The sequence below is a fragment of the Rosa rugosa genome, chromosome 5 (genome assembly GCF_958449725.1).
Source record: "Rosa rugosa chromosome 5, drRosRugo1.1, whole genome shotgun sequence".
NCBI classification, from domain to species: Eukaryota; Viridiplantae; Streptophyta; class Magnoliopsida; order Rosales; family Rosaceae; genus Rosa; species Rosa rugosa.
Genome location: NC_084824.1, coordinates 3,702,063 through 3,720,765, shown reverse-complemented (window position 1 = coordinate 3,720,765; position 18,703 = coordinate 3,702,063). Strand labels below are relative to the sequence as shown.

At 40.9% G+C, this 18,703-nt stretch overlaps 1 protein-coding gene and 1 long non-coding RNA gene across 2 annotated transcripts; both read left to right on the top strand.

Moving 5' to 3' along the window:
* Positions 1–6,829: 6,829 nt before the first annotated feature.
* On the top strand, positions 6,830–7,907 carry LOC133712236 (MLP-like protein 31). The gene is made up of 2 exons (XM_062138350.1): positions 6,830–7,109; positions 7,418–7,907. Exons 1-2 carry the CDS (start codon positions 6,920–6,922, stop codon positions 7,684–7,686), a joined length of 459 nt encoding a protein of 152 aa, XP_061994334.1. The 5' UTR covers positions 6,830–6,919; the 3' UTR covers positions 7,687–7,907.
* A 1,161-nt stretch (positions 7,908–9,068) lies between these two features.
* LOC133708007 (uncharacterized) lies at positions 9,069–13,184 on the top strand. Its single transcript, XR_009845494.1, has 5 exons — positions 9,069–9,378; positions 9,477–9,511; positions 9,652–9,771; positions 12,678–12,753; positions 12,889–13,184. It is a non-coding gene; the product is annotated as an uncharacterized LOC133708007 (long non-coding RNA).
* The last annotated feature ends 5,519 nt before the right edge of the window (positions 13,185–18,703 follow it).

The following is an 18,703-nucleotide window of genomic DNA, read 5'->3' as shown; positions in this document are numbered from 1 at the left end:
ATCAGCTAGGAGGAATAAGAGGAAGTGATTGCCATGGCTCCATAGGCTGACAAGCCTGTCTACAGTTCAGTAGAGGTCTTTCACGAGGAGTACAAGGGAAAGCAGCCTTGACATGACATTCTACAGTAGAGCTTGAACCAATTGAGTGGGTTGTTTGATCTATACTAGCATCACTAGCAGCAAAGTTCACATGTAAAGACTTATTGGACTTCTCAAAAGATTCATGTAATCCAGAAAAACCAACCATATAGGTTTTACTTATTTGAGACATCACTGCATCTGCAAGGGCTCCTATTTCACCTGAAGTTTGGTTCAAATTCTCGTTGAAAACAGAATGTTTTCCTTAGCATCAAACTGTTCCCAATAGTCCAAGGAAGTGATTTGGTCTAATTGATTTCCTTTGTGGTTTCTGAAATCTTCAATCATCAGCACAAGATCCTCTACCACATGTATGTCATCAGGCACAGAAGGCACAAGTACATTTGTATTCTCTGCCTCCTTCGCATTATGACTCTTTATCCATTTATCAGTATTGAGAGATAATTGTTTTCTATATGTATTATCCATCTTCTTTTCAGCAGTATCAACAAAAGTATTCACATGTGCAACAGGTTCTTCTTCAGGGGGAACATGAATTGGTGGAATATGCATATAAAATCCATCACCTGAGTTAGAGTTTCTTGATTTGTGATAAGAACTCACATTGTGTTGTGACACACCACCTTTTGATTTTGAGTAACCTTTACTGAAATTGACATTATGTTGAGCTTGACCTTGAGATTTAGATCCACTGTATGATAGGTTACCAATAGGTTGAAGACCATTGTTTTTCTGAAGACCACCACCACTTTGCTGTTGTGAAATGCCTCCATTTTGCTGAAAATAACTATCACCATATGCAGGATTGTATACTTGTGATTGTAGCTGTTGAGTACCATCGAATGACCCATTACTCATCACATATCCAGAGTTAGACATTGATTGAGGTGCACCATTACTGATAGAAATTGAGGGCATGACTTGATAGTTTGTAGATGCATTAGGCATATCGAAAACTGTACTTGACATCACACTGTTCTGTGGTAACCCAAAGTGTGTAGTAAAGCTAGGAGATGGAGCATTGTAGTGATTCATAGTAGAAGTGGCAGGTGAGATATTATAATGAATGAAATCATGCATATTAGGAATCATAGCATTATTGGCAACACCAGGCATCAAACCAATATTAGGTGCAACAATATGTGAAGTAGATGACACAAAACAATTACTAACATATGGAGACGGAAAGAATGCATTAGATGGTGTTCCTGCATTTGATATCCCATATTGCATTTTCTGAGATGAGTTTACAAGATTATTTTGTGCAACCATAGCAGCCAATGGTGACAAAGGAAGACTTGCAGGAGCAAAAATAGACTTGTCAGTTTCTTCAAGTTCAGCTTTAGCAATGAGCAAAAAAGACCTTAACTCTTGTATTGAAATGGGGTTATACTTAGCCCTGATTATAGTCTTCATGGTAGTATAGTTTGATGGCAAACCAAGAAGAACTGAGACAATTATGTCTTCATCCATCATATGAATCCCTACATTAGCCAACTGATCACAAGCTATCTTCACTCGATCCAGGTAGTTGTCAATAGAATCTGAACCTTTTTGAAGTTTGTAAAAGTTGCTCTTTAGTTGCTCTTTGTTAAACTAAGAAGTAGAGGCATACCTCTCTTTGAGCAAACACCAAAGTTCTCTTGAAGTATTACTTCCAACAACAAAAGAGAGAACCTTACTAGATAGAGTAGCAGCAAGCAAAGTCATCACAGCAAAATCGTTTTGCTTCCAATTAATGTACTCTGTTGATGTTTCAGATGTGCCTTGTTTTTCTTCTGTGATCATATATTGAGAAGGACAGGGAAACAAACCATCTATAAATTTCATTAGGCCACAACCTTTTAACATTGTCTCTAACAAAAACTTCCATGTGACATAGTTAGAGCCATCTAAGTGAACTGGAATCAAATTGCAGAAGTTGGACAATAGACAATTTCTTAAGTCAATATCGGTATTCATGATGATAGGCAACACAGATCAACACTCAAAATTCACCACTGATGATCTCCAATGACTAACTGATGAACATAACCAAAATCTAACAACTTCCAGCTTATATATGCAATGTGTAGCAATTGCACACTAGTAACAGATACAATCCTGCAAAATAGCTGTATGAACTTCAACAATTTCTGATATGATCTTGAACAAATTCTGATGAGAAACTAGGATTTTAGACTTCCATATCTTCCAAAAATCACAACTAGATCTTCCACAATCTTCAATTTCCAGTAAGTCAACGAGAATTACACAAAGCAAGTACTGAAACGTCTATGAACAAAATTAGGGTTTTACCAAACTTCAATCTCAAGCAAATCACAGTAAAAACTCATGAATCTTGTACTAGACAGTAGCATACTACTTTCATCATATAATCAAGACTTCGAAATGAGAAATCAACAACAAATTTCAACTTTCGGAACTTCCATAATTCCAGATCTAGAAACAAAATTGAACTTATCACAAACTTGAATCTTTCTTTGATATTGTAGAAATCAACACCAGCAAGAATTAGAAAAGAACGATAGCTTCATGATCCTCAAGCAGCTAAGCAAACGATGCAAGACACTGGTCCCAATCGAACCTGGCTCTTGATACCATGAAAGTGTTTACAAGGAAAACAGAGAAAACAGAGAAATAGAGAGGAAAATAGAAGCCTGTATTAGAGATGACAGCCTCAATGTACCAACACGAGCTGAAACCAGCTATATATGCTAGAGTTAGATAGCACAGATTACAAACACGTGGCACAGAATCAATGGCTATTATGAAACATGAACTAGCTGATGTGGAATATTAATAGTAATACTGCTAACAGATACCACAAACATGGAGGGAAAAAGCATCATGAATATTGTGGCAATGAGCATCAAACTTGAAAGAGCATAGAGCTTATTCTCTTGCTCGAGGGACCAGAAAAAACTACATAGATTCTGGAGAGAACCCCACTCATCCGCTCCCAAGTCTGAACCAGAAGTAAATTAACTATCGGTTTACAGTACAGCTAGCTAGCTAGCCATTCTGAGACCACAATGTCCAGGACCTGGAATATTCTTTTGTCATCAGAGCCATTTAATTTTCATTTGTAATGAAAACAAGAGCAATGTGACCCTTAACCACTGCAAGTGGCCTAGTGATTCTTGCCTAGTTGGGTGTGCTCCTGTTTGTACCCAATTTTGGTCAATCGGCCCATAAAATATTTGGCCGATAGGTGAGGAAAATATGATGCTTTTACAGATTATATCTCAATAAATTTCATATTTATGAGATTTTATTAGATATTAACTTTTGGAGAAGAAATGAGAAGGGAAGGAAATAACGGCGATAATTATTCTTTGGAATAATTAATGCCGAGACTTTATTGAGTTTGAAGGCATTAGAGAGAATATTGCATATTTAAGAACAAATCAATATAATGGCGCCGCAAGAAGAATGCAATTATGGTGCGATTAAGGAATTTATTACGCCTAATTGTATTTTCTTTCCTAAATGTTATGTTTGTAATAGTATAAATAGGAGGCATTTAGCTCATTGTAAAAGGTCCCCGACCAACACAACTCAAAATCAATACATCAAATTCTCTACAATATCAATCTTTTCATTCTTTCTCTAGCTTACTTTAATTTTTATCGCTTTCTTTACGTTCTGCACTTTATCTTTCCTGCAATTTACTCTTCAGTCTCTTTAAATTTCATGCAATTTAATTAATTCGCATTTAGATTCTTGTTAATTCGCATTTAGATTCTTGTTCTTTCACTTTTCGCACTTTACTTTCTGCAACCTATATCAAAAATATCTTTTTAGAAGCAACATCGGTGAAGACGCCGAAAGTCCTTGCAACAAAGACAAGAGAACCCAGCGGCCGAGACGGTTCCTTCCTCGGCCCACAGTCACTTGAAAGAAGTCAGATCAAGCGCAAATCTTATCAAAACCTCGCTTGGCCAATTGGCCGCGAGTTGGCACGCCTACGTATCAAGAAGGACAATTGGACTTCAAATCCCTCGGCTACTAATTTGAGCCGAGACGATTTTGAGGCAAACAGCTCCCCAACCTAGATTCGAACCCCAAAGCTGTCAAAGTGGCCAGACACTGTGCTACAATGCACAGTTGGAGCATTTCACATGCGTCGAAGGGGTTTATCTTGGGCCTAGGAAGTTTTTGGGTTCCCCTTGACAAAGTCAAAAAAAAAAAAAAAAAAAAAGAGCAAGGTGACTCTTGAAGTAATAGAGGAGCAAAAGAGGAGGAAGTTGGGTGAAGTGAACTCTGGACTATGAGAAGTTGAGCGATGAAATAGTGAAATACCAGCTCGTACAGTCTTATCAGGATTTTGCTATCAAGATCACCAACGATCTAGAAGCCCATCTTGATGCTACTGAAGGATCGAGCTTGAATTGATGCTACTTCTTGTTGATGAAGTTTACTTTCCCTCTTCACTTGAAGGTAGTTCAAGCTTGCAATTAGTCTTTTTTCAGTGTCCTCTCAGTAAAAATGTAAAGTTTTTTTTTTTTTTTTTGGGTCTGTGCATATTTGGCGTTAGCTATAATTTAAAGTTTTTTAGCTGACAATTTCTACCGGCAGCTGTAATAATCTAATACTACTATGAATATAATGAATAATATTTATGGTGCATGTGGATAATTTGTATTTCTAAAGTTTATCGATTGATGATCATAACACAATGAGATTCATCTATACTATTATTAAGATAAGAGAGCTTGCTCTCCAAAACATAATTTTTTTACCAATTTAACCTTTATATATTAAAAAATTATGAAATATAATTAATCAATAAGGATAATATGGTAAATTGTAAAGTAGAAAAAAAAATTAAAAGAGCAGAAAATGTGGTAGTTGTACGGAAAGTTTTTCCACTATCTTTAACTTCTATCCACACACATAGTGGGTGAGCCCTGCTAGTATATATAATATGTTCCGAGGAAAATTCAAGAACATATACTAATTAACCTAGACCTAACATACAAATCAAACATGATCGATTAATTCATAGGTATTTGTTATTACGATGTGTGGTACTCTTCTCTTATTTAGACTATCTAAGAAATGTTCGACGAGGCTACTATTAGGGGTGGGCGCGGGTCGGGTCGGACCGGTTTTGGGCCAAAACCGCATCCGACCCGTATTATTCGGTGAGCTGAATATTAGGACCGGCAACTGAATGTTAATGGACTGGGCCGAAAATTCGGGTGACCCGAACTTTCAAGTCGGCCCGGTTCGGTTTCGGTTGATCGGCGTCGTCGCTCATCGTCGTTGCAGATCGAAGGTTGAAGAGTCGGGCTTGGCGTTGTGCAGATCGAAGGCGTCGGCAAGCGACTTTGGTAGGCTGAGGATCGAGCTCGGCGTTGTGCAGATCAAAGGCGTTGGTAGGTGGCGCGGCGTGGTAGTTGTTGGTTGGCGGCTGTGAGAGACAGAGAGAGTGTTGGTCGAGAGAGATGAAAGGCCGAGAGAGATGAGAGAGAGAGAGAGATGAGAGGCCGAGAGAGATGAGAGAGAGAGAACGGCTAGCCTCGAATAGGTTAGGGTTTTCTTTATGATCAGGTAAGGTCAAGTTCACATGAAACCCAATCAGAAGCCAATAAGAAGTTGACACGTATTAAAAATAATAAAAATTAATATTTTATATAAATTCGGCCGGTTCGGTTTATTCCGGTCGGTTCAGGGTAAGAACCCGGTTCTATCCGATCCGGTCCGGTTTGATGCATTTTCCTTAACTGTTTCTTCCGGTTCGATAACCGGAACCCATTTTCTGGGCCGGTTCGGCCGGTTTTCTGCTCCCGATTCGGTTTCTGCCCACCCCTAGCTACTATTATACACCTTCAATCTCTTCTTGTAATTGGAGTTAAATTCTCTGCATTTACTCCTTTTGGAAAAAAAAAAAAAAAAAGTGCGTACAAGTCAAATATGATCAATCAAGTTCAAACATTAATCCCTTATAAATTGCGGGCTTAATAGTTAACAATGCTTGGAGATTTATTATGTGAAAATCGGTTTCTTGGCGACAACAGCTGGCCATTGGAGCTGGACACGTGGGTCTTGACAATGTTCCAGCAGCTTCTCATTATATTCTTTCAGCATAGCTATTAGCTAATTAGTAGTCGGGTATCATGATAAGCATATAATAAAAAGTAATTAAAGTTTCAAGTGGGAAGAAAAGTAAAGACAACTTTCTATCAAAAGAAGAAAAGAAAAGTAAAGGCAACCTCAAGTTGACGCATGGAATCAAAAGTTATCCGACAAATCTTGGTTCCATATAGCAATTGGACGCACTTGTTCCTTTTCCATATATGAACAATTTAAGAAAACAGAGTAGTAGCTAGCTTTTTTTTTTTTTTGGTCTGAAGAGTAGTAGCTATAGCCTATAGCTATTTTTGGTAAATGCATTCGATGGAAATTATATAGGAAAATATAAACACAATCATTGAGGGATAAAGAAAGCTAGCATGGTATAGTGGGCATGAGCATCATATATGAAAGTATGGAGTACGTTTTTTGCCCTAGCAAATTAACTACATAGATTCTTCAGGGGGGAACCCCACCCACTCCGCTAAGTCTGACCCAGAAAAGCAGATAGTATCGGTCGAAAGTACAGCACATCCCCTATTCATGCATTCCGAGACCACAATGACCATGACAGGACTTGGGTCCTGGAATATTAATTGTTTCTTTAGCGCGCAGAGCCATTCGGCTTTCATTTTGGATCTCTATAAGTACTTATTTAGCTTGGTTTTCCTCAAGACTCACACAAATTACAAAAGTAGCTACTAGTGGCTTGACACAACTCAGTCCAATCTCTAACGCCATGGCTCAAATAGCAAAAATGCAAGTTGAAGCTGAGATCAAAGCCAGTGCTGAAAAGTTCTACGAAATCTTTCGTAGCAAAGGGTACTTGTTGCCCAAGATCTGCCCTGACATGATAAAGGACCTGCGGGTACTCGAAGGGGATTGGGGAACTGTAGGCTCGGTCAAGCAGTGGACTTACGTTGCTGCAGGTAGGATATACACACATATTTTCCACACTAAATATTATATGCAAGTAAAGAGTACTAGTGAACAATTTAATGGATTTCATATTAAAATTAAAATTTAAGAAGTAGGCTTGAGAGTTTAAGATCTAGGGTTTGGTTCTCAGATATTACGGGCTAAATATCCTAAGTTACTGTCTCTAAATAATTAGCATATGCCACATATCAGATGATGATTTTCTAAGACCCCCTTGATTCCGTTTCTATTCAGACCAAAAAAGAAACAAAAAAAAAAACCTTTGATTCTCGGTCCAAATTAATAACCATGCCTGTAGGTAATTCTGAGATTGCAAAAGAGACGGTTGAAGCCATGGATGCAAAAGCCAAATCAATCACTTTCAAGACGGTGGATGGATCGCTCCTGAAAGTCTACAAGAATATGAAGGCCACGGTTCAGGTTACGGCAAAGGCTGGCGGATGCAGCTCGGTGAAATGGAGTATAGAATACGAGAAGCTGAATGAGGATTCTCCACCTCCCAATAAGTACCTGGACTTTGTTCTCATTCTCAATAAAAAGGTTGATTCCTACCTTCTCAAGGAATAATGGATCATCCTTTGCATGTGGGACTGGTATGATATGTATAATAAAAGCTGGGAAGCTTTAAGGGTTTCCGACTACTTCTAGGAATCTAGTTCTATGCAATTAATCCTTAAATTAATATAAGATATGTATAACTTCCACTCTTCCACCTCCATAATTGTACTGCTTGAAAAAAGAAAAAGAAAAAAATAAAGGAAAAGTAGTACTATAACATGATTTGAGTAATTTGACGCGTGGTGCATATGATTTCCAGATTGAATTATTAAAAGCAGGACTGAGATTTAAGGAGATTATCATATTTAGGTAGCTTAGTGGAGTAGGCCAATCTTTTGATTTCATTCGTTTTTTTTTTCTTTATCTTTTTTCTTTTGGACAAAAATTAATTTCATTAATTAAACAGCAACGACAGAAAAACAAAGAACAGCTTAGAAACTAAGAACAAAACAGACTTAGATACAGCATAGCTGAATGATCAGGCCTAATCTAAGGGTGGAGCGGGTAATCCGTCATTCTTCAATACACGAACCCAATGAAGATGGAGGGTGGAGCGGTTAATCCATCATTTTTGCATGCATGGTACATGTGATTAATTTCCAAATTGAAAAGGCAGCGCTGAGATTTATTTGTCTGTTAGTGGGTAGGTGAATCTTTGTTTTGATTTGTCTCCTCTAAAAGTCTAAAGCGTAAACAATCATAGGTAAAAAACAGACACCACACTCATTATAAAAAAAGAAGAGAGAGAGCATGCATGACATGCACTAATCCAAAAAAGAATGAATTATACATACATCTAAAGCCGAATTACTGTTCCTCGGCACTGTTTATTCAACTGTTCATTTAACAGTAAAATGGCGCTTTTTCCCTTCCTATGGTCTTTATTTACAGGATGCCATTGTTCTATAATGTTCTGATTGGATTGCTGCCAGCACACAGGTTGCTCGATATCCAAAGCGGTCAATCAAGAACAATTGAGAGAGAGAGATACCGTGCGTTTCTTTGCTTTGCACGAAGAGTGTTAATGCTCAAAGTCTGGCGGTAGCCAAACCTTCGTTTAACGCGGGTCCGGTGGGCGGACCGCTACTCTTTGGATTTGGTGATCTTCGCTAGCTGTCAAACGAAAGACAGGGTGTCAGAGGGAGACCGCGTTGGGCGGTCTTTACTTCTCCGATGCCTAAGTCAGTCAATGCATATAGACAAAATAACAATAAATGAGTAGTAAATGCGTAATTAATGAGGAGAGAGGAGAGAACCTTTTATAGGTGAGGAGGAGGCTGATCTTCTCCTTGTTTTCGATGTGGGACTGATGTGCTTCAGTCCCCAGCTTCAAGAGCTTCTGATGCTATCTTGGCATGGCGCGTGGCGGCGCGTCGGCGGTGATCTGGGGGTGATCCGAGGCTCAGGCTGTAGCTCGCCTAGCTGTGTATCTGTATGTTATTTCTTTGGCGGGAATTAGTACCTCTGGCGGTACAATGAGCGTAGCCCATTATAGCTAATTATGCTTGTAAATGTACATGTATGTACAAAGAGATAGAGGGATCGAAGGGAAATTATGGTCAGTTGCTGTAATCACATAATCAACTGCACCCGTCTCTTAATTTCTGAAATTTCGCCCGCACCTTTGTTTGGTTTCTGATTCAGTGGGGTTTGTTTTTATATCGGTTTTGCAGGAATAATTTGAGGATCTTAGAGTCAAGGGTTGGGAACTTCTAGCCCGTGTGTTAATTTGTGAAATTTCGCTCCCGCCTTCGTTTGGTTTCTGATTCAGTTGTTTTTTTCTTATATCGCTTTTGCAGGAAGAATTTGCGGATCTTAGAGCCAAAGGGTTGGGGTATGGTTTTCTCAATTTGATTGATGTTTTTGTTGTTTCTCCTTTTTCCACTGATATTCATATGAAGGTTTCTGATTTCTTGGACAAAGTTAGAGATTTATGGTTAGTTTTTTCTCTATTTGTGCTGTGGCATTATCTAGGTTTTGAGAATTTTTGTTTGAAATGATTGTTGGCACTAGCCAGAAAGAGAGGAATACCTTGGGTGGAAGGGTTGCCAACATAAGTGCAGGAAGAATTGCTAGATAACAGTCTCTGGGAAGGTTGGTATTCCTCTTTGATCTTCTTTCTTTGTATTGTGTTTCTGGGTTTGTTTTCTTTTTTTATGAAAAAAGAAAAAACTGCTAATTCTAAGAAGAGAAAAGAAACACCAAGCCAAAGGAGAAGAAATTATAGCTTAGAGATTCCTCTATTGGTAATCTTTCAGTAGCAGTGATAGTTTACAATTTTGATTCGAATTAGTTTACAAATTTATTGGATATCTTTTTACCTCCTCAGCTTAGCTTGATAAGAGCACATTATAACCACTTAAGAATATAACTTGGTTGAAACAATTCAGAACCCTCTCAGAGGTAGGTTCCAAGTATTGGGTTATTGGCATACAAAAAGCATTAATTTTCAGTATTGCATGCAATATAATGTCCTGACTAACTAGAACAATATTCTCCATCCATATAATTTTACTGTTTAATGGTGAGAGTTCCTCACAGGGAACTCATCAGTTTCGATTATATCAAATCTTGGGTGTCATCATTATTGTTCTTACTTATGGATATATCATTTTACTTATTAATCTAAATAAATGTTATTCGCCAAAAACATACTTTATTTTTTTTTGGACTAAATTCAGTTTAGTCCCTCAAACTTTAGGGCTAAAATCACTTTGATCCCTGACTTTTTTTTTTAATCACGATGGTCCCTGCACTTCCAAATTAGATCAAACTAGTCCAAAATTTGACTTTGACTCGAAACATGACGTCATACGCTGACGTGGAACCGACATGGGGTCCCACCTTTCAGACTCTGACCCTCAATTTGAACGAAAAGTCCAAACTGCCCCTACTTCTTCAAATTTTTTTTTTCTTTTTCTTTCTTCCTTTCCCTGATTCTATTCCTTTTCGTCTTCTTCCTTTCTTCCAACCCTCTTCCTACTCCGATTTCTTCTTCTTCTCAATTCAAAATTCTCCTCCAGAACCCTAATCTCCAATCAAGATCCTATGTCTCCTCCCATTCCGCCGCCAGTTACACCACCGCCGCGCTGGAGAAAAGACCAGCCCCACCTAGAAGGTTTCAGCGATCACGGACGAGATCGGGGCTTACTCTGCTCGAGGTCTCAGACCTAACGGAGGTCTTGAGAGTGGAATTGGGGATGAAGCCGACAACGATGATGATGATGCCGGGGATGGGAATCGACGGGCTCTGGGGCGCCGATAAGGGCAGCGATGCGGCATTGGGAAGGCGGAGGAGAACAGCGTCGTTTTTGTTGTGTTGAATAATCAGGACTTAAAGGAGCTGCCTTCTTCGTTGCCCACGAGCTCCGAGGCTCAGTTTTACCCGGAGGCACATGGCCCACAGCTGCCGGGATCGGACTTTGACCAGCCCTACATGCAACCCGGAACCCAGGTTTGACTTCGGGCCCTAGCTCAATCAAAGGTGTGATCTTTTGAACTGAATGAGTTGAGTTCATGTGTACTTAGTTTGGGTTGTGATTTTTGCGTCAGAGCTCAGACTTTCTTCGCAATTTTAACTCTGTTGGTGGTGGCTATGGACTGCTTGAAATAGAAGACGGCGTTTGATATGAAGCTTGGTTCTTGGTGGGCATTCATAGGAGGCGCTGTAGCATCTGAGACCCTATGCCAAGACCACTCTGCTTCTTTCCCCCCTCACAAATTCACATTTCCTCCTATTCTCAAAGCCTGTGCCAAGCTCCGATCAGCCCCTCAAGTCCAAATGGTCCACACCTATCTCCTGAAAATCGGGTTCTTCTCCGACGTCTCCGCTGTCACTGCTCTCACGGACGCTTCCATGAAGCTCAACCTCATGGACGATGCACTCAAGGTGTTCGACGAAATGCCTCACCGAAACTTGGCTCCTATAAACAGTGATTTCCGGGTTGTTGCATAATGAACATCGCATAGAGGCTTTAAAGGTGTGCAAGAGCGTTGGTTTTGGAGGGCTCGGGTTGAATTTGGTTACTATAGCTAGTGTGTTTTCAGTGTGTGACAATGTGAAGCAGGGGATGGGAATGGATTGCGTGGCGGTGAAGCTCGGGGTTGAGAGTGATGTTTATGCTGCTACCTCAGCTGTGAGTATGTATTGGAGCTGTGGGGAGTTGGTTTCTGCTACAAAGTTGTTTGAACATATGCCTGTCAAGAATGTGGTGAGCTATAATGCTTTTATAACAGGGCTTTTGCAGAATGGGGTTCCAAGGGTGGTGTTGGATGTGTTTAAGAAAATGAGAGCATGTAGAGGTGCAAATCCGAATTCACTGACATTGGTTTCGGTTCTTTCTGCTTGTGCTAGTGTTTTGTATCTCTGATTTGGCAGGCAGGTGCATGGTTTGATCATGAAAGATGATGGTATCGGCGTTGGAGTTCGGATGCGATGGAGGAGGTGGTGGAGGAGGGCGTGTGTTGGATCGATTTGGCTTTTAGGCTTGGGAGATCTGAGAGAGAGGTAAAGTTAGAAGGGAGAAAAAGAAAGAAAATTAGAAATTAGAATAAATTTTGGTAAAAATAAAAAAAATTAGATTAAATTGGAAATGTCTATTTTACCCTTTGTGGGAGTTTAAAATTTGCAAAGTGGGGCCCCATGTCAGTTCCACATCAGCGTATGACGTCATGTTTCGAGTCAAAGTCAAATTTTGGACTAAGTTGATGTAATTTCAAAGTGCAGGGACCATCGTGATTAAAAAAAAAAGTCAGGGATCAAAGTGATTTTAGCCCTAAAGTTCGAGGGACTAAACTGAATTTAGTCCTTTTTTTTTTTTTTTTCTCTCTATACACCTCGAAGACTCTAAACAACTGTTAGACAATCGATGAGACACCTATTTTTCTGAGTAATATATGGATAATTGGTTTTTTGTTCCTGTGCATTAGCAACTCTTATTGTCAGTGGTTTATGGACTTCTATTGTCTCTATTTTTGACTTTATTTTATGTGCATCACAGATCTGACATGGAGGCCATCTACTTTGATGAAGGTGTAAGGAACTCAAGACGACACCAATTGAAAACAAGAGCATTGGTAGGTTCTCAATCCAATCCTCTCATACCTAATTCTTAATTGATTTTTTTTTTTTTTTTGGTTCGTGGTTTCTTGGTTAATATTTGTAATTCAAATAAGTTGCTAACATATTACATATACAATCTTAATCTACAGTTGGGTTATGGAATGGGAGGTGGAAGACGGTCAAAATCAGATTGGAGGTACAAGAGATATATTTCTCAATTTGTATCATATCTTTTGTAATAGCAAGAAACTGCCATGCTTTATTAATTGAATTGTATATGATTAAAATATCCTATCCTTGGGTTAATAATATTTTCTTGATCTTCTAAACTTCTTCATTTCAAACAATTCCAATTGTTCTAAAGAGTGAGTAAATCAAATTGTTATTTATCTACATGAGCACATTACTCACCGCACCTCACAATGTAGTTTAACCTAGCTAGAGTACATGACTACAAATAGATCGATTGAAATAAAACCCGCGGATGCTTTTTCTAGTTAATACTAAAGTAAAATGAGAATGGCACTGTTGAATGAACAGTAAAACAGTGACCTACCCGTTTTTTCCTTCAACTTTCTGCTATTTTACTTGCTTATCCCCGACAAATGTCTTCTTTTCTTTGCTCCACCGAAACATAGCTTGGGTATTTTGGTTTGCCCGATCTGTTAATTTTCCACTTTTCCTTCAATTGTGCCAAGTGATAGAGAGAGAAACCAAGACGATTGGAATTGTTGCAAACGGATAATTAGAATATTATAGACGAAGACGATTGTTCTTCTTCTTCCCGTGACTTGGCTAGAAAGAGATGGATGGAGAACTGATTCGAGACATCTGGGTATGATTGAATTTTGCTTCTTATTTTTTAAATTGGGCTCAACTTTCATTTTATCTGGGTTATTCTTCAAATTGATTTGTTTGTCGATTAACTGTTGAAGTTAGTTAATTTTGTATGTGATTTTTTTTAGAGTTGAGTTGTGAGAGTTGAGTATTTGTCTATGTTGACTGTTGAGTGTTTGATTTGGTTGAGGTTATGTAAATTTGGCTAATCACATCAAGTTAGATGTTAATGTTTAGAAACCGAAGGCTCTAATTAACGTTTAAAGATGGAGAGAGTAAGAGAGAGCGAAGACAAGATATATAGTGGTTCGTCTCCCGCCTTAGCGCGCGTAAAACTACGTCCACTTGAAGTGTTGCACTATATGGGTTTGGGCCTTGCGGCCCAAAGGGATTACAAAGTGTGTAATGGGATTATATTTAAGTGGGAGGAGGGGTCCCTTTTATAGGTAAGGGAACCCTTCTCCTTTACATTTTCTTAGATGTGGGATGCAAAACCACTATTCTAGTCTTAGAAAGCATGTTTGTGAAGGTAACTTGGCAAGGCTGGGAAGGTTGCTTCCCGGCGACGTCTTGGCCGCTTCAGACTACCACGGGGTAGGTTGTATGTCGGGCTACGGCATGCATGTCGTGGTTAGGTCCCACCATGGCTTGTAGACCCACTAAGAGGGTGTTACTTATGCTTGTTGATGTAGCAAATCCTCCATATTAGTGGAGGTATGTATAAGTCCCCGAAGTCCCCAAGTAAGAGGAGATTCTTGGTTGGGGAGTTATACACATGATGTCATCAAGCATAAGTAACGTCCGAGAGGTGCCTAGTCCCCACAAGTCCCCGAACTCCTTAAGCAATAAGGGACTCGTTAACCTGCACAACAAAGATAAAAGCACACATATGTAGAATGCTTGTTGTATTGGGCAACGTATGTGAGTTGCATTGACATATACAAATGTATGAGGTGCATGATACATGTTGATGTATACATGTGAATAGCGCCGAGTACGATCGATTATAACGTATAAATTCGAGAACGCATATGGTTGTGTGAGCAAACGGATTGCATATGATAAATGCGCGATGCGCACAAGAAAACGAACGAGGTCAATGAATATGCAAACGTTTGTGTTTGTTTGGTTTTTGCTCGTATTAATGGAACATGAAAAGAATTCGATTTGTGGCAAACGAAAAATGATAGAAGAATTCAATGTTCCATTAATGTGTACTATGTCGAGGGGATGTGAGTGTAAAGCTTGGGAATGCCGGAAGGCAAGAGCGTGAAAGCTCGGGGGTGCCGGAAAGGCTTGAGCGGGAAGCTCGGGATTGCCGGGAAGGCGTGAGGGGGAATCTCGGGGTTGTCGGGAAGGCGTGAGCGGAAGCTCGGGGTTGCCGAGAAGGCGTGAGCAAGAAGCTCGGGGGTGCTGGGAAGGCGTGAGGATGAAGCTCGGGGTGTTGGGAAGGCTTGAGCGGGAAGCTCGGGGTTGCCGGGAAGGCGTGAGCGGAAGCTCGGGGTTGCCAGGAAGGCGTGAGCGGAAGCTCGGGGGTGCCCGGAAGGCATGAGCGTGAAGCTCGGAGGTGCCGCAGAGGCGTGAGCGTTAGAGCTCGGGGGTACCGCGGAGGCTTGAGCGTTAGAGCTCGGGGGTGCCGGGAAGGCATGAGAGCGAAGCTCGTGGGTGCCGCGGAGGCGTGAGTGGGAAGATCGTGGGTGCAGGGAAGGCTTAAGCGGGAAGCTCGGGATTGCCGGGAAGGCGTGAGCGGGAAGCTCGGGGTTGCCGGGAAGGCGTGGGCGAAAGCTCGGGGTTGCCGAGAAAGCATGAGCAGGAAGCTCGAGGTGCCGGGAATCTCGGGGTTGTCGGGAAGGCGTGAGCGGAAGCTCGGGGGTGGCCGGAAGGCATGAGCGTGAAGCTCGGAGGTGCCGCGGAGGCGTGAGCGTTAGAGCTCGGGGGTGCAGGGAAGGCTTGAGCGGGAAGCTCAAGGGTTGACGGGAAGGCATGAGAGCGAAGCTCGATGGTTGCCGGGAAGGCGTGAGCGGGAAGCTCGGGGGTGTCGTGAAGGCGTGAGCGTTAGAGCTCGGGGGTGCCGGGAAGGCTTGAGCGGGAAGCTCGAGGGTTGCGGGGAAGGCATGAGCGCGAAGCTCGTGGGTACTGCGGAGGCGTGAGCGGGAAGATCGTGGGTGCCGCGGAGGAGTGAGCGGGAAGCTCGGGGGTGCCGTGAAGGCATGAGGGCGAAGCTCGGGGATGCTGTGAAGGCATGAGCGCGAAGCTCGTGGGTGCCGCGGAGGCGTGAGTGTGAGAGCTCGGGGTTACCGCTGAGGCGAGAGCTTGAAAGCTCGAGGTTGCCGCTAAGGCGCGAGCGCGAAGCTCAGTGTTGCCGCTAAGGCGCGAGCGCGAAGCTCAGTGTTGCCGCTGAGGCGAGAGCGTGAAAGCTCGGGGTGTTAGGTAGCGAACATAATCTTTGACACCCAAGTGTCGGGGGTTAACTGCCGGATCAATGGCTGCTGTGGGCTGCGTTAACCATTCCCTTTACTCTTTCCCGGAGGAGAAAAACTTGACTGCAATGTCGCGTAACGGTCATTGTCACTGAGGCGTTGCCTTACCGCTTGGCCGTTGGTCGTGAACCATAGACTAGTGGAGTCTTAGACCCATTTAGGTCTCTTTCCCGTGGGGAGAGTTTGACAAAGTATGGTGCCTGGAGGCTAGACCATATGTTTACATATAGAGTTCATGTAAAGTTTGTAATTGTATGAACAATGACGAATAAGTATAGCAAGTAATAATATATGGATCTTATGGTTATGTAACATGCACAATAGATAGTGGCAAGTGTGATGGGTGTCTATATAAAATTTTGGGGGTAGCTTCTGATGAAAGCTATGAAGCATTGTGAACCTAGAGCTTAACTAAAGCATGTTGGCTATGTTTGAGCGAGTTAGGTTGTGTTCGAGCAAGTTGGGTGTAGTTGAGCGGGTAGGCGCTGTTCGAGCATGCGGGGCGTGGCCCAAACAAGTCGTGGCCATGCTCGATACCCAAGCGAGTCGTAACCCAAGCAAGTTGTTTATCCGAGCATGTTTAATTAAGTCATAGGTGTCACAAGCTTCTAGACATGACATAGTTTGTTTAAGGGAGTGTCACATTAGATTGATTTAAGCATGTATGTGTATAGCATGTACTTGTAGTAAAGTTGCTAATAACATTTTGTGTAGACATGCTTAAGGATGATTGAGATATTTTAAGCATGGCCTTGAGCATAGTAGGTGTACTAGTAAAATTGGTACAAGGTGTAAGCATGCTTAAACTCATAGTAGCATTTAAATGCATGCATATCAATTGTGATATATTATAGGCATGCTTAATTAGAAGTAGTAAAAGCATGTAAAGGCATGACAATAGCTCTAATTGCGAGAGCGTAAAAGATAAAATATAGTTACTTATCTTATGCCGATTCGGATCGAGTTGGAGTTGGAATTGGTATGAGTACCCAAATCATGTTGGAGTTGTCCAAGCATGACGCTCCATTGCTTTGATGGATAAAGTGTTCCGATAATGTATGTCAACTCGTAGTTGAGGTTGAATGCTCGATAGAAATAATTAAATTTCCTTGAAACAAAACAGGTGATTAATATGTGGATTTGTAAAATCGACACTAACAGCTTATGTATGTACTTTAATGAGATAGACAATTTTTTGAATATAAGTAGCATTTAAGCAAAGTGTACAAAGCCATCTGGTTGGCAACTACAAACAATGTGTTTTGCATTTCAGAGTGACAGAGGGGCACACAGAATGCATTATGATGGCAGCTATGCTATGGGCATAGATAATAAGATGCATTCATGGTATGGGAAACGTGTCTGTCATATGGCATAAATGAGATATGCATAAATGCACAATGTGTCAGTCCATGGCATAAATGTAGTGAGGTCAACTAAGTGAGCCATTTAAGAGGTGATTAATGTCATGCTAACAAGTTTGTGCATAAATATCTTATCAAGTTTTGCATCTTGATAATAATAATAAAACAACAATAGGCATGTGCTATGTGTTTCAATGAGCTAATAATTTTGCATGGCCAAGTAGCTGCCGGCATACAATTAGTCATTTAGTCAAGGGATAATGACCATTTATACAATTTTAGGATAAAAATTGCCCACTTACCCAAACACTGTAAGAGATAATTTCCCTAATACCCAATTAATTATTATTTTTTATTTCTTTTTATTTATTATTGAGACATTTTTGCCCTCTCCTTCTTTGTCACTTAGAGAGAGAAGTCATCGGAGACCTTGCCGAACTCCGGTGACCGGTGGCCGGCCGCGCACTCAGGTGACCGGACTCCGGCGACCGGTGACCGGAGACCGGAATCAGGCGAATGGTCACTGGAATCAGGATACCGCACTGGTGACCGGATTCCGGCGTCTGAATTTATTGCCCCCCAATAATCATATTATTGCCCCTCAATAAACATATTATTGCCCCCCAATAACAAGTTCATTGGGAATCAATAATTAGTGAAAAATGAAGATGTTTTTAATTTTGAATGTTTTAGTAAGTTTATCCAAATAAATAATCTTATTATTGCTCCCCAATAATCTTATTATTGCCCCGAAATAATCTTATTATTGCCCAATAAATATTTTATTGCCTCCCAATAATCTTATTGTTATCTTCCAATAATTGTTTTATTGCCCACTAATGATCTTATTATTGCCCAACCAAATCATAATAAACAAAACAATAACTTCTAGAAACATCCCATATTGAAATCGACCAATTTTTTGGAGAAACAAACCACCGCAATCAAAGCCCAGATACAACATTTGCTTACCCCTCTTCTTCCTTCAGCGAGAGAGAGAGAGAGAGAGAGAGAGAGAGAGAGAGAGAGAGAGAGAGAGAGAGAGAGAGAGAGAGAGAGAGAGAGAGAGAGAGAGAGAGAGAGAGAGAGAGAGAGAGAGAGAGAGAGAGAGTTACAGACACCGCCAAAGAGAGAGTTATCAAATCAAACGTCAGTCGTATTTTATTGCTCTGACCGTCAATCACGTCTGCCTCGAAACCTCAATCATGTCTGCCTCATTCCACGCCCCCTTATGAATTCCCTAGTTTCGTCACGCGACTTCCACAATGGCAATTTCAAATTCA

Excerpts from the sequence above, each read along its gene's own strand:
- LOC133712236 (XM_062138350.1), top strand. The coding sequence starts at position 6,920 with ATGGCTCAAATAGCAAAAATGCAAGTTGAAGCTGAGATCAAAGCCAGT. Across the intron at positions 7,110-7,417 it reads GTGGACTTACGTTGCTGCAG|GTAATTCTGAGATTGCAAAA; the intron begins GTAGGATATACA and ends CCATGCCTGTAG.